The sequence below is a fragment of the Leucoraja erinacea genome, chromosome 5 (genome assembly GCF_028641065.1).
Source record: "Leucoraja erinacea ecotype New England chromosome 5, Leri_hhj_1, whole genome shotgun sequence".
Classification (NCBI taxonomy): domain Eukaryota; kingdom Metazoa; phylum Chordata; class Chondrichthyes; order Rajiformes; family Rajidae; genus Leucoraja; species Leucoraja erinaceus.
Genome location: NC_073381.1, coordinates 46,544,702 through 46,559,649, shown reverse-complemented (window position 1 = coordinate 46,559,649; position 14,948 = coordinate 46,544,702). Strand labels below are relative to the sequence as shown.

The 14,948-nt window shown below is 41.3% G+C and overlaps 1 protein-coding gene across 4 annotated transcripts in view; it reads right to left on the bottom strand.

The window, feature by feature from the left end:
• msraa (methionine sulfoxide reductase Aa) overlaps nucleotides 1–14,948 on the bottom strand; it is a 261,249-nt gene that overhangs the window by 158,456 nt on the left and 87,845 nt on the right. For all 4 annotated transcript variants that reach the window (XM_055635513.1, XM_055635512.1, XM_055635511.1 and 1 more), the window contains exon 2: nucleotides 14,216–14,284. In XM_055635513.1, the coding sequence (XP_055491488.1) occupies nucleotides 14,216–14,284 (69 nt within the window). The remainder of the gene's footprint in view (nucleotides 1–14,215; nucleotides 14,285–14,948) is intronic.

The following is a 14,948-nucleotide window of genomic DNA, read 5'->3' as shown; positions in this document are numbered from 1 at the left end:
TGAGATAGATCGATTCTTGATTAGTAGGGGTGTCGGGGGTTATAGGGAGAAGGCAAGAGAATGGGGTAGGAGGGGGAGATAGACCAGCCATGATTGAATGGCGGAGTAGACTTGTGCCAAATGGCCTATTTCTGCTCCGATCACTTATGGCCTTAGCTTCTGAAGAGTGCATGTTTAGTTAGACTTGTGATGAATGTCCATTGTTTGTTTGCCTTACCCATTTAATGTAGCTGTTAGATGTAGTATTTAGATATGCCACAGAAGACAAAGTCATTCAGGCCATGGGGAATTATGCACAAGAAATAAATGCTGGTCTTGGCATTGATTCCTACATCTCATAAAATATTATAAAAGTTTCTCATGCTTTGAATAGGATGGCATGAAGAAGCAACAACACACGCAGACTGGAAACTACTCATAAATCTTGTGTTGGGACACCACAGTGGACTTTATGGTTCTAGCCATAGATCTACTATGGAGCCTCAGAAGTCGCAACTAAGAGACCATTTGTGCACTGCAACATGTCTATAATTCCCCCCCCCCCCCCCATTGTTTTAAAGCGGAATAACCAAAATTTAATTCAGTGATCTAGTTTTTTGATGTTAGCAATATTACCCATAATTTGGCTAGGTTAGCACCAAATGTCCAGACACCTAAGGGCAATTCCATGTACAATATTGCATGATGAAGATGACCAGCACATACAGTGCAAATTGGAAATTGGATGAGATTATCATGAGCAAAAAATAGGATGTTGGTAAGGAGACAGAGACACGAGTCTTTTACTTTCTTCAGCACTTCATTTTCCAGAATTTGGCATAAAATAAAAACAAAACACAAAACAGAATTGAGCTCTGTACTTGGTTTTATAATTAAAAAAAAGCTATATAAAAATGTGTGCATATATCTAGCTATATATGCACAAAATAAAAATATAAGTAAAAAATAAGCAGTTCTGCCCAAATCAGAAAATAAGGCCAAATCAAGTCAAAGTTCTCAATGTTCATTCAGAGAATTGTATTGACAATAACAATGTAACACACAAAACTAAAACAGCACATCAGCACACCAAGTCCACGTTGCTTTATCTCTTTGCAGAATAACTTAAATGTTATATTGGTAACACAAAATGTGCTCTACCATTGCATGAATTAGTTCTTTCTCTGAGTATTGGTTGGGTAGTTCCTAGAATCAGATAGAATGCATGTGCCAGAGGTCAGAATACCTTGCTCCTAGTGTAGGATAGAGGTTATGAGTCTGCTGACTAGAGCATTTGGCACTTTATACTTCTGAGGGAAACAGTCAAATTGAATGGAACGAAGAAAGTGGATAACAAGAATGCAAGAATTGAACAATGGCTCAAAATCAAAAAGGTAGGTATTCCACACATCCACATCTTGGTGTTGGACTTGTAGGAGTTCTTCTTCTTGCGTATGGCGTGCAGAGCCTAACTATATAGAATTTGGCAATATTGGCTGTACATTACCTATAGCATTACCAAGAGGCAGCATGTGCATATGGACGGGTAATCCACTATGCTCACAGTAGCATATTTCTAATGATACAGATACATTTAATAATTTAGCAGCGATCAGGACACTATTTATTTTAATCTGAATACCGCTATATAGTTAACTCTATTTATTCATCAACAGGATCTGGTATTAGTAGCAAAGTCCGTCTTTGTTAGTGATTTCAGAGGAAATCATTTTAGAGGAAAACGAAGAGTTCACCACATTGCGGAAGGTCTGGAATAACAAAACATATTGAGTGGAGGTCATTTCATATTCACTATTTCTGATACTAACTGATTATTTAAGATTCTCTTAGTTACTTGAACTTACTTAGCCAATGTAACAAAGCTACTTGGCACTATTGTGTAGCTACTTTTGTTACCATACTGATTTTTACAAATATATGAGCCATTCTGGAAAGTGCATGCCTCATACTTTTCATATGCTTTATGTTTTTTGACTTCAAACTGCCTGAATAAAATTAATGCTTTCCAATCATTCCCAGTATTCATTAATCTCTCAATAATGTCAGTAATTGGACTATGGTAACAGCACTGCAACTGTTAATCCTTCAGTGAAACTATCGTCAAGAACAGCAGACAGCCTGTCAGTGTCTAGAATCAAAGCCGCCAACGCTGCAAAAATAGATACCAAAAACAATCCCAAAAAGCTTATAGTACTCATCATTTAAAAAAAATAAAATCCTCTGGAAACTACAAGGCAATAATCTCACAGAAGATTAGATAGTGCAACTGTAAATTCGTCAGGATTTGCTCACATTTTCATTTCTTAATCCTTCATAATTTTATAGTCCTGCAATCACTGTACACCCCGTAATTCTTATTTTGAAAAATACTATTTTACGATATAAAAACAGTATTTTTTAAGGTATTTCCAGCTGTTGATACCTAGAAACAAAGCCAGAGTGCTTCTAAAATAAATGTACTAATATGGGATCAAGCAGAATAGTTTATCAGTTTTCATAATTACAGAAGGGAAATGCGTAGGGGATGTTGGTCAGAAAGGCACATTTTCATAATTTAGCAAGGGAGAGAAATGGTAGGAATAAATTATGAACCAATTCTGCCTGATAGGTTATGGATGCAGGATGTTCCCAGGAAAAACAAAATTTAAATTTAAAATAGCAATAGTGTGCTCTGGTCATCCTCACAGGAAATTCTTTGGGATGAAAGATGACTTGCTTACATCTGTTCTGGGTGTTCTGAGGTGACTGATAAGGTCAATGTGGGAACCAGACTCTTTCAAGCAAATGCAGGGGGTACCAAACTGAGGGCAGAATAGATAGCTTATGGGTAGCACTCCTTTCACTGTTCAGCAGAAATTATTGGTACTTCCAAAACTTAGTCTTCAGATTCTCAATACCATCTCCAATTTAATCAGTCATGGAAAGTCAATTCAAAGATTTTTTTAGCACAACCTTGAAGCCTTTTCTTTATCCCCCTGATAACTCCTCCCATGACAGAGCTCAAAATACCCAATGATAGAACAAAGATCACCATGAACAAGCATGACAAGTCTAGTCTAGGAACGGTATGGCTTGTGCCCAAAGAGCAACTATACAATACTTGCCAGTTCACTACTAGAAATGCAGAATTCTCAGGTTCAAAAATCTTGTTCTCTCAGAGGGATTTAATGCTCTTAGCGCAACTTGGCCAAATGACTTGGCCTAATAAATGGAGGGATAGTGGTGGGGGATTCAGCTTAAAATTGTGTTGACATTTATTTTCATTAAAAATGGACTGCGATTGCACCACACTTTTCATCATCTTTTGGTAAAAATCCTAGGATTTCAATTAAACCAAAACAAACAACATGACGCTTTCAAACATATTTAAAATGTTTCAAGCGAGTCAGCTGGCAAAGAACACCAATTAAATGCAGATAAATCTTTTGCAAAAGCATCTAATCCTTGAGGTGACAATATTCCATTTAAAGCACCATCCTTCACTGCTGCGCCTTACCCAAAGCTGGTCTGTGCACTGGGGTCAAATCCTGACTTCCCCCATTTGGCTCAGCATTGGAACACACCACTGCCTCCAACCTACGAGCTGCAGTAGAGCGCCTAATGGAAGTTATCTACTGGTCCCCAAACAGTAGCCTGGATATAGGGTGCAAGTTGAATCAAGAGTTAACATTGGCATGTATCAAAGGTAATGCTATGGTAGTTATGGGAGATTTCAACATGCAGGTAGACTGGGAAAATCAGGTTGGTGCTGGACCCCAAGAAAGGGAGTTTGTGGACTGCCTCCGAGATGGATTCTTAGAGCAGCTTGCACAGCTCTACCAGGGAGAAAGCAATTCTGGGCATAGAGGGTATGGAGAGAAGGCAGGTACGGGATACTGAGTTGGATGATCAGCCATGATCATATTGAATGGCGGTGCAGGCTCGAAGGGCCGAATGGCCTACTCCTGCACCTAATTTCTATGTTTCTATGTTTCATAGTGTTGTGTAATGAACCGGATTTGATAAGGGAACTCGAGGTAAAGGAGGTACCATAATATAATATGTTTTAATCTACAATTTGAGAGGCAGAAGGGAAGATCGGAATTGTCAGTATTACAGTTGAGCAAAGGGGACTATGGAGGCATGAGGGTGGAGCTGGCCAAAGTTGACTGGAAAGAGACCCAAGCAGGGATGACAGTGGAACAATAATGGCAGGTATTTCTGGGAATAATACAGAAGGTGCAGGATCAGTTCATTCCAAAGATTTTAAGAGGCGACCGTAGCTGACAAGGGAAGTCAAGAACAATGTAAAAATAAAAGAGAAGAAGTATAACATAGCAAAATGAGCGGGAAGCCAGGGGATTGGGAAATATTTAAAGAGCAACAGAAGATAACTAAAAAGACAATACAGGGAGAAAAGATGAGGTACGAACGTAAGCTAGCCAAGAATATAAAGGAGGATAGTAAAAGCTTATTTAGGTGTGTGAAGAGGAACAAATTAGTTAAGACAAATGTGGATCACTTGAAGACAGAAACAGGTGAATTTATTATGAGAAACAATTAAATGGCATACGAGTTGAACAGGTAACTTGGATCTGTGTTCACTAAGGAAGACACAATCTTCCAGATGTACGAGTGGCCAGAGGACCTAGGGTGACGGAAGAACTGAAGGAAATTCACCTCAGGCAGGAAATGGTGTTGGGACTGAAAGCTGATAAATCCCCAGGGCCAGATGGTTTGTATCCCAGGGAAGATGCTGAAAGGAGGGAGGAAGAAAACGGAATTATAGACCAGTTAGCCTGACATTGGTGGTGGGGAAGATGCTGGAGTCAATATAAAAGATGAAATAGCGGCACATTTGGATAGCAGTAACAGGATTGGTCCACGTCAGCATGGATTTACGAAGGGGAAATCATGTTTGACAATTTTCTGGAATGTTTTGAGGATGTAACTAGGAAAATGGACAACGGAGAGCCAGTGGATGTAGTGTACCGGGACTTTCAGAAAGCCTTTGATAAGGTCCCACATAGGAGATTAGTGGGCAAAATTAAAGCACATGGTATTGGGGATAGCTACTGACATGGATAGAAAATTAGTTGGCAGACAGGAAACAAAGTGTAAGGATTAACGGGTCCCTTTTAGAATGGCAGGCAGTGACTAGTGGGGTACCGCAAGGCTCGGTGCTGGGACCGCAACTATTTACAATATATATTATTTAGAGGAAGGGAATAAAAGTAACATTAGCAAATTTGCAAATGAAACAAAGCTGGGTGGCAGTGTGAACTGTTAGGAGGATGCTATGCGGATGCAGGGTGACTTGGACAGGTTGGGTGAGTGGGCAGATGCATGGCAGATGCAGTTTAATGTGGATAAATGTGAGGTTATTCACTTTGGTGGCAAGAACAGGAAGGCAGATTATTATCTGAATGGTGTCAAGTTAGGAAAAGGGGAAGTACGCAGTACATCAGTCATTGAAAGTAAGCATGCAGGTTCAGCAGGCAGTGAAGAAAGCTAATGGCATATTGGCCTTCATAACAAGAGGAGTTGAGTATAGGAGCAGTTGTACAGGGCACTAGTCAGACCACACCTGAACTATTGTGTGCAGTTGTGGTCTCCAAATTTGAAGAAGGACATCCTTGCCATTGAGGGGGTGCAGTGTAGATTCACAAGGTTAATTCCCAGGATGGCGGGACAGTCATATGTTGAAAGAATGGAGCTTGTATACACAGGAGGTTAGAAGCATGAGAGGGGATCTTATTGAAACATATAAGATTATTAAGGGATTGGACACGATAGAGGCAGGAAACATGTTCCCGATGTTGGGGGAGTCCAGAACCAGGGGCCACATTTTAAGAATAAGGGGTAGACCATTTGGAACAGAGATGAGGAAAAACTTTAAATCTGTGGAATTCTCTGCCTCATAAGGCAGTGGAGGTCGATTCTCTGGATGCTTTCATAAGAGAGTTAAATAGAGCTCTTAAAGATAGCGAAGTTAAAGGATATGGAGAGAAGGCAGGAACAGGGTACTGATTGTAGATGATCAACCATGATCACAGTGAATGGCGGTGCAGGCTCGTAGGGCCGAATGGCCTACTCCTGCACCTGCACCCAAGCGAGATTTCAAACATACTTGAATTTTTTAAATTCATATAACACCCCTAAATGATGGGTAAAAATTACTAAATAAGGTGGGTGAATGAGGGACCGTACCTGCACGCCAGGAAGCACAGACAGGATTGATGGAGACCGTGCATGCACCTGTACTCGAGTGAGTCACTTGATGATACACAAGTTTGTCACATACAGCTCCTGTCAACTGAAGGCCGTTTCACACGGGCGCCGTATAGACGTCACTAAATGTGACGTCGCTAAATATTCTAAATACATGCCGCTGAATATGCCGTACGTGTATAATAAAATTACAAATAAAACACAAAAATGACTCAAAGATGCATTTCCATATGATTAGCCTATTTATCACTATTTCTCTCTGAACCCCTAGCGACCTTTCGCGGAACCCCAGCGTTACGGGGAACCCAGGTTGAGAAACGCTGGTCTATTGCCACTCACTCAGTGAGTGACGGGAACCTGTTAGTCGTGCCTGCTCAGTTGAGGGCTATGGGTGAGTGGTGGTCTATGTTTCTATTGCCTACTTCACTGGTAGTCTGCCAGCAATATCAAACCAAGGTTCAAACTTCAATTGTTTTGGGCCGCTCAATTTGCCTTCAAATGTGCTCACGGGGGGGTGGAATGTGTGTGCTGGGGGGAGTGGGGTGACGGGGGGGGGGGGGGGGGTGGGCGTGTGACGGGGGAGAGTGTACGACAGGGGGGAGTGTGTGAGGGGGGGGGGGGGTGGGAGCGTGTGACGGGGGAGAGTGTACGACAGGGGGGGAGTGTGTGAGGGGGGGGAGTGTGTGACGGGGGGGGTGGGTCATGTCACAACGGGAACCTGTCAGTCGTGCCTGCTCAGTTGAGGGCTATGGGTGAGTGGTGGAATATGCGTCCGAGGACCGTCCTCCCGTGTGACGCCGCACGCCTCCACCTCCCCATTCAGTGTCTTAGCATCAACATAATTTGCATTTATTGGGCGTCAATATGAATTGATTTAAAAACCAGTTTACATTGAAATATCTTTAGCTATGCTGTCAGTGAACTTGGAGACAAAATAAAAGATAAACGCCTTTCTGGAAGGTCATTCAAATAGCAAGTTTTTGAGTTGAACATAACAAAATAAAATGCTTCATCTAACAGTGTGACAAAAAATGTTGACGTATACTATTCACCCACCTAATGCACAGAAAATGTGACAAGTTTATAAACAAACAAAAAGGATTCTTAGTTCTTTATAAAAATAAATATCACTGTGCAGCAGTTTAATCATTGGAACAAAAGATTTAAATTATGTTAAATTTGCATTAGTAATGTATTCATTTTAATATCTATCCACAACAGCTCTGGCAGACTACAAGATTATGCAGTGTTTCCAAAGACAATTTTAGAAAATTATGGCATGAGTCAGTAGTAATCTGTTCCACAGATTAACGTGGAAAATCTCAGATGCTCCACACGATTCTTTATGATTAAGCTTCCAATGACCTATTTTCACGTACACATTTTTTTTAAATCCTAGATTTTTTTCAAGAGTTTTTCACTTTTAAAAGAAATTAGTAACCATATAACCATATAACCATATAACAATTACAGCACGGAAACAGGCCATCTCGGCCCTACAAGTCCATGCCGAACAAATTTTTTTTCCCCTTAGTCCCACCTGCCTGCACTCGTACCATAACCCTCCATTCCCTTCTCATCCATATGCCTATCCAATTTATTTTTAAATGATACCAATGAACCTGCCTCCACCACTTCCACTGGGAGCTCATTCCACACCGCCACCACTCTCTGCGTAAAGAAGTTCCCCCTCATATTACCCCTAAACTTCTGTCCCTTCATTCTGAAGTCATGTCCTCTTGTTTGAATCTTCCCTATTCTCAAAGGGAAAAGCTTGTCCACATCAACTCTGTCTATCCCTCTCATCATTTTAAAGACCTCTATCAGGTCCCCCCTTAACCTTCTGCGCTCCAAAGAATAAAGCCCTAACTTGTTCAACCTTTCTCTGTAACTTAGTTGCTGAAACCCAGGCAACATTCTAGTAAATCTCCTCTGTACTCTCTCTATTTTGTTGACATCCTTCCTATAATTTGGCGACCAAAATTGTACACCATACTCCAGATTTGGTCTCACCAATGCCTTGTACAATTTTAACATTACATCCCAGCTTCTATACTCAATGCTCTGATTTATAAAGGCTAGCATACCAAAAGCTTTCTTTACCACCCGATCTATATGAGATTCCACCTTCAAGGAACTATGCACGGTTATACCCAGATCCCTCTGTTCAACTGTATTCTTCAATTCCCTACCATTTACCATGTACGTCCTATTTTGATTTGTCCTGCCAAGGTGTAGCACCTCACATTTATCAGCATTAAACTCCATCTGCCATCTTTCAGCCCATTTTTCCAAATGGCCTAAATCACTCTGTAGACTTTGGAAATCCTCTTCATTATCCACAACACCCCCTATCTTGGTATCATCTGCATACTTACTAATCCAATTTACCACACCTTCATCCAGATCATTGATGTACATGACAAACAACAAAGGACCCAACACAGATCCCTGAGGCACCCCACTAGTCACCTACAAGATACAAGATACAAGATACAAGATAAATTTAATTGTCACGTGTGTCAGATGGCACAGTGAAATGAATTCCCATACAGCCATACAATAAAAATAAACAGGACTCAACACACTATAGAATTCAACACAAAACATCCCCACACAGCAGAACCAAAGTTTCCCACTGTGTGAGAAGGCACCACAGTTAGTCTCTTCCTCCACTGTTCCCCGTGGTCAGGGCCTCCCCAAGCCCTCCGCAGTTGCAGCTACGGGCGGCCCGATGTCCAGGACCGCTCGCCGGGATGATACAAGTCCGATGTAGGGGCTGCGGGACGTCCTCAGCGGCGTGGACACCAGAGTCGGCCCCCTCCTATCGGAGTCGGCGGCTTCCAAAGTCCGCAGGCCGCGCCGGGTGGAGACTGCTGCTGTAGGCCCTCTGCAATGCGCCCCAGGACTCCTCGATGCCGTTCAGCGCCGCCCGCGTTGGAAGCTCTCCGCACCAGAGCTCCATGATGTTGAAGAAGCGGCCCAACGCTCCGGAGCTCCAAACGGCGACCCAGGTAGGTATCGCCAGCTCCGCGGTGACTCCAGCGCTGCGCCGCCGCTGTAGCAGCCCTGGTCCGGATCCCGGTCCCCGGCAGGAAAGGCCGCTTCGATCCAGCTGGTAGGCCGCGAGGTGGGGGGCGAGGACGCGACTCGGAGAAATAGTCGCGTCCCCGCCAGGAAGAGACTTGGAGACGGTTTCCCCCTTACCCTGCCCCCCTCCCCCACATATAAAAGTTAAAGTTTCCCCCTAAAACAGACTTTAGACTAACTAAAAATAATAAAAAAGATAGAAATGACATACAGGCTGTTGGTAGAGGCTGCTGCCAGGGCAGCGCCCCTAGTGGAATCCTGCCTCCAACCCGATAAACAGCCATCCACCATTACCCTCTGGCTTCTCCCATTCAGCCACTGTTGAATCCATCTTGCTATTCCTGCATTTATACCCAACATTTGAACCTTCTTAACCAACCTTCCATGAGGAACCTTGTCAAAGGCCTTACTAAAGTCCATATAGACAACATCCACTGCTTTACCCTCGTCAATTTCCCTAGTAACCTCTTCAAAAAATTCAAGAAGATTAGTCAAACATGACCTTCCAGGCACAAATCCATGTTGACTGTTCCTAATCAGACCCTGTTTATCTAGATGCTTATATATATTGTCTCTAAGTATCTTTTCCATTAATTTGCCCACCACTGAAGTCAAACTAACAGGTCTATAATTGCTAGGTTTACTCTTAGAACCCTTTTTAAACAATGGAACAACATGCGCAGTACGCCAATCCTCGGGGACTATTCCCGTTTCTAATGACATTTGAAATATTTCTGTCATAGCCCCGGCTATTTCTACACTAACTTCCCTCAATGTCCTAGGGAATATCCTGTCAGGACCTGGAGACTTATCCACTTTTATATTTTTCAAAAGTGTCAGTACTTCTTTTACTTTGAACCTCATAGTATCCATAGCTACTCTACTAGTTTCCCTTACCTCACATAGTACCACATATGTGGAAGCAATTGCGGCCTTTAAAGCTCATTACTTAGAGTTGCAAATTGGTAATCGTAATCATGAGTAGATACCAAAGATAACATTGCTTATATTAGGCATATTCTGGGAACATTCCCTTCACAGATGCAGCCTGGCCATAACCCGGTGGATGGGCCGCCGATAGCATCCTAATGGACATGCTGCCGAGAGTAAAGAAGGACCCGGCAGAGGTCCAACGAGAACTAGGTACAATCCGACAATAAAGTATCATTGAATTGAATTGACCTGCTGAGTTCCTCCAGAACTTTGTTTTTTTTGCTCAAATATTGGTTTATTTATCAAGGAAGTGCACTTTGATTTCTCAGTTCTTTGTACTTTGATTTGATTTCAGTTCTATCGTTAGTTCTTTTAATAGATGGTAGCAACAACAAACACAGTATTCCATCCATTAGTTAAGAACTAATAGAACCCATTGACAGCTGCCTTAATAGCAGATGAAAACCAGAACATAGCTGAAATACCTATTAATTAATTATTACATTGTTTCCTTCACCATACTGTTATTTCAGAATGTAGTGAGCAGATGATCAGGCTTCGCAACACCCATACTCATTCTGGTTTATGTTGTAGCAATTACAACTCCCAGTGTAATATAGAATATCTGCATGGATATAAGAAAAAAGATGCACAATCCACCAGGATTTTAAACTACCGAAGCAACTTCTACAGCTTATTCTGCTTGTTTTACTACCATATTATCTCTCTGACCATAAGCCTATAGCATATACTATAGGGGAGAACCAGTGGTAGGGGAGAACCAGTGGATGTGTTGTATCTGGACTTTCAGAAGGCTTTCGACAAGGTCCCATATAAGAGATTAGTATACAAACTTAAAGCACACGGCATTGGGGGTTCAGTATTGATGTGGATAGAGAACTGACTGGCAAACAGGAAGCAAAGAGTAGGAGTAAACGGGTCCTTTTCACAATGGCAGGCAGTGACTAGTGGGGTGCCGCGAGGCTCAGTGCTGGGACCCCAGCTATTTACAATATATATTAATGATCTGGATGAGGGAATTGAAGGCAACATCTCCAAGTTTGCGGATGACACTAAGTTGGGGGGCAGCGTTAGCTGTGAGGAGGATGCTAGGAGACTGCAAGGTGACTTGGATAGGCTGGGTGAGTGGGCAAATGTTTGGCAGATGCAGTATAATGTGGATAAATGTGAGGTTATCCACTTTGGTGGCAAAAACAGGAAAGCAGACTATTATCTAAATGGTGGCCGATTAGGAAAAGGGGAGATGCAGTGAGACCTGGGTGTCATGGTACACCAGTCATTGAAAGTAGGCATGCAGGTGCAGCAGGCAGTGAAGAAAGCGAATGGTATGTTAGCTTTCATAGCAAAAGGATTTGAGTATAGGAGCAGGGAGGTTCTACTGCAGTTGTACAGGGTCTTGGTGAGACCACACCTGGAGTATTGCGTACAGTTTTGGTCTCCAAATCTGCCATAGAGGGAGTGCAGAGAAGGTTCACCAGACTGATTCCTGGGATGTCAGGACTTTAATATGAAGAAAGAATGGATAGACTCGGCTTATACTCGCTAGAATTTAGGAGATTGAGAGGGGATCTTATAAAAGCTTACAAAATTCTTAAGGGGTTGGACAGGCTAGATGCAGGAAGATTGTTCCCGATGTTGGGGAAGTCCAGGACAAGGGGTCACAGCTTAAGGATAAGGGGGAAATCTTTTAAGATCGAGATGAGAAAAACATTTTTCACACAGAGAGTGGTGAATCTCTGGAACTCTCTGCCACAGAGGGCAGTTGAGGCCAGTTCATTGGCTATATTTAAGAGGAAGTTAGATGTGGCCTTTGTGGCTAATGGGATCAGGGGTATGGCGAGAAGGCAGGTACGGGATACTGAGTTGGATGATCAGCCATGATCATATTGAATGGCGGTGCAGGCTCGAAGGGCCGAATGGCCTACTCGTGCCCCTATTTTCTATGTATCTATGTATCTATATATAAGAGAGCGCGTGGGCTTATACAGAAGCAAGGGATATGGGGAGAAAGCAGGAACGGGGTACTGATTTTGGATGATCAGCCATGATAATATTGAATGCCGGTGCTGGCTCGAAGAGCTGAAAGGCCTACTCCTATTTTCTATGTTTCTATAGCAAATAAAGTGTTGAAGTAACTCAGCGGATCTGTGGAAGAAATGGTTAGGTGACAGATTGAGTCAAGACACTTCTTCAGACACTTCTGCATAAATCATTAAAGGTGGCAGTGGTAAGTAAAGCATATAGGACATTGGGCTTAATAAATAAAGACAGTGTACAAAAGCTGGAAGGCTATGTCCAATTTGTAAAAAAAATTGGTTTAAAAGCAAATGTTTCCAACTTTGGTCATCTCATATTTGAACCTATAGAAAGTGCAGACAAGAATGACCAGATTTTTTAAACAAAGTGCTGGAGTAACTCAGCGGGTCAGGCAGCAGCTTTGGAGGACGTAGATAGGCGATGTTTCAAGCCTAAATTCTTCAGACCTAAATTGTGCCAGAAATGTAGAATTCTAGCCCTTAGATTAGAGTGGAGCGTCTCAGTTTATTATTCATTAAACATACCCTGTACATTTCACTAAACTAAACAAAACTAAACATAGAGGGTTGATCGATGACTTGATGGAAGGTGTACAAGATCAGGCCAGTGTAGAGAGGATAAATGGTTCGACCAGGGACACAAATGTAATGTTTTAGCAGAAGACAAGAGTGATATGAGGAGCCCTTATTTTAAATGTTAGAAATTGGAATTCATCTCTACAAGTAAACACTCTCAATGAGAGGGAAATTGGGATAAGTATTTGAGAGAGCTTAATTTGCAGGTTATGGGGAAAGAGCAGGAGAATTAAATTATTTGGCTCTCTTTATTCGGAACTGGCACAGACTCAATTGGACAAATGGTTTTCCTCCATGCTGCAATAATTGCATAATTCTAGACAATTAGTGGTGTCATTGAAGTGCAGAGTGGGTGGTTAGGTCTTTACTTAATGGAGAGGGCTATTGCCAGGTACAAACATGGTAGAAGTATTCCACCTAGTTCTAACATTGTCCACGTCCTTCTGCAAGTTAATGGACCATTTAATTATTCAAACTCTGTCAATGGAGCAGTTCAAGTATCAAGCTTCCATTTAAAAAAAAACCTTCTCCAAAAATCAGCAACACCCTTTTTCCTGGCTGAGGAAGTTGTGATTTTAAAAAATTGCCATTGACCACTGTGAAGATTTCCTCAAGTGGGCAAGTATCATTTTTATGCCACAGTGGTTTTCTTTGTAATTTAGTGCCCATTAATTTGCATGTGTCTTGACAGACTTGTGGTATATTTCATACAAAGGAAATTGTTTTCAAAATACAGTTCTGGTTGCCTATTTGCATATTTCAAGTTTATGGATTTTGAAAGTAACAGTTGGATGATGGACTGCAGTCCAGTTAAAATATTTAACTGGTGTAAGAATAAGTAGTCTTGCAAAATATAATTATGAACATAATGTATCACTCAGGGTGCATCTTTACAGAATCATAGAAATTTACAATAAACAAGGAGGCCAATTGGTCCACAATCTGTACTGATCGCAAAAGAGCCATGGAATCTAAATTTATTTCTAGTTCTTGTCCATATCCTTCCACCAGTCATACCAATAATTTATAATTGATGTTCAAGGGTGTTTGCCTCCATACATGTTCAAACAACAATTTCAGATGCTCCCCTTCCTTTACCACCAGAAAAAAATCTCAACTCTATTTTAATGGTCCTGTGCATTTTTCATTTATTCCCCCTAGTTATTGTCCTCTTTGGTAATCAGAATAAGGCATTGTACTTATCTTAGCCAAAGATGGAATTAAAAAATGTGTGACAACCCTTTTATGCGAGGCATAACACTAACATTGAGGAACAACCACTTTATGTTCAATTCCACAAATGAGTTAACTAATTGTAACATACAGTATCATATCCAGAAATAACTTACCAAACATAACCATTTGCAGTCCTTCAGGGAATGGTTCGACTGTCCTATTTCCATTAACATGATGTTTTCCTGAAAAATGCAAGAAGCATAACATTTAAAATAACGACAAAACAGAATGCAACTTGCTGATTCAATTAGGGAAATATCACACCAACATTTTTCTGGAAGAAAGGCAGTTTCAGTAAAATGGTGTTGATTCAATCAATCTCTTAAATTGTTCAAACTTAAATCTATAAAATAAAACCCAAAGAAAACATCTTTGTCAGGTGGCCAAACATAATCAACTCTTTTTTTAAAGGACTCAATCAGTACAACTATTTATATTTAGTAATAAAGTCACACCATTTTGATGCTTTCATGTGAATGCCTACCATTGTGTCATATTGTTCCACCAAATCAATAGAAATTAAAAACCTGGATCTAAAAAATTGTAAAAATAATAGTGGGTGCCAAATAGTGGGTAGGTTCTCCAATATGATAAAAAGATACTGTACTATTGGCAGGAGATTAAAATGGCGCTTCTGCAGGCTTGAATCTAGGATGTATGCTGCCTTCCTGGCCCCAGGGCCAATGTTGCCAAAGAATGATTGCAAGTCATTCTAAGGGGAGAAGTCATGGTTCATCTTAATACTAGGACACAGATAAAATAAATAATGAGATCTTGGAATTTGAATTCAAAGAGCTAGGTTGTAAATTCAAAAGTCTTAAGCTTGTAAGCTATTGATTACTTTCA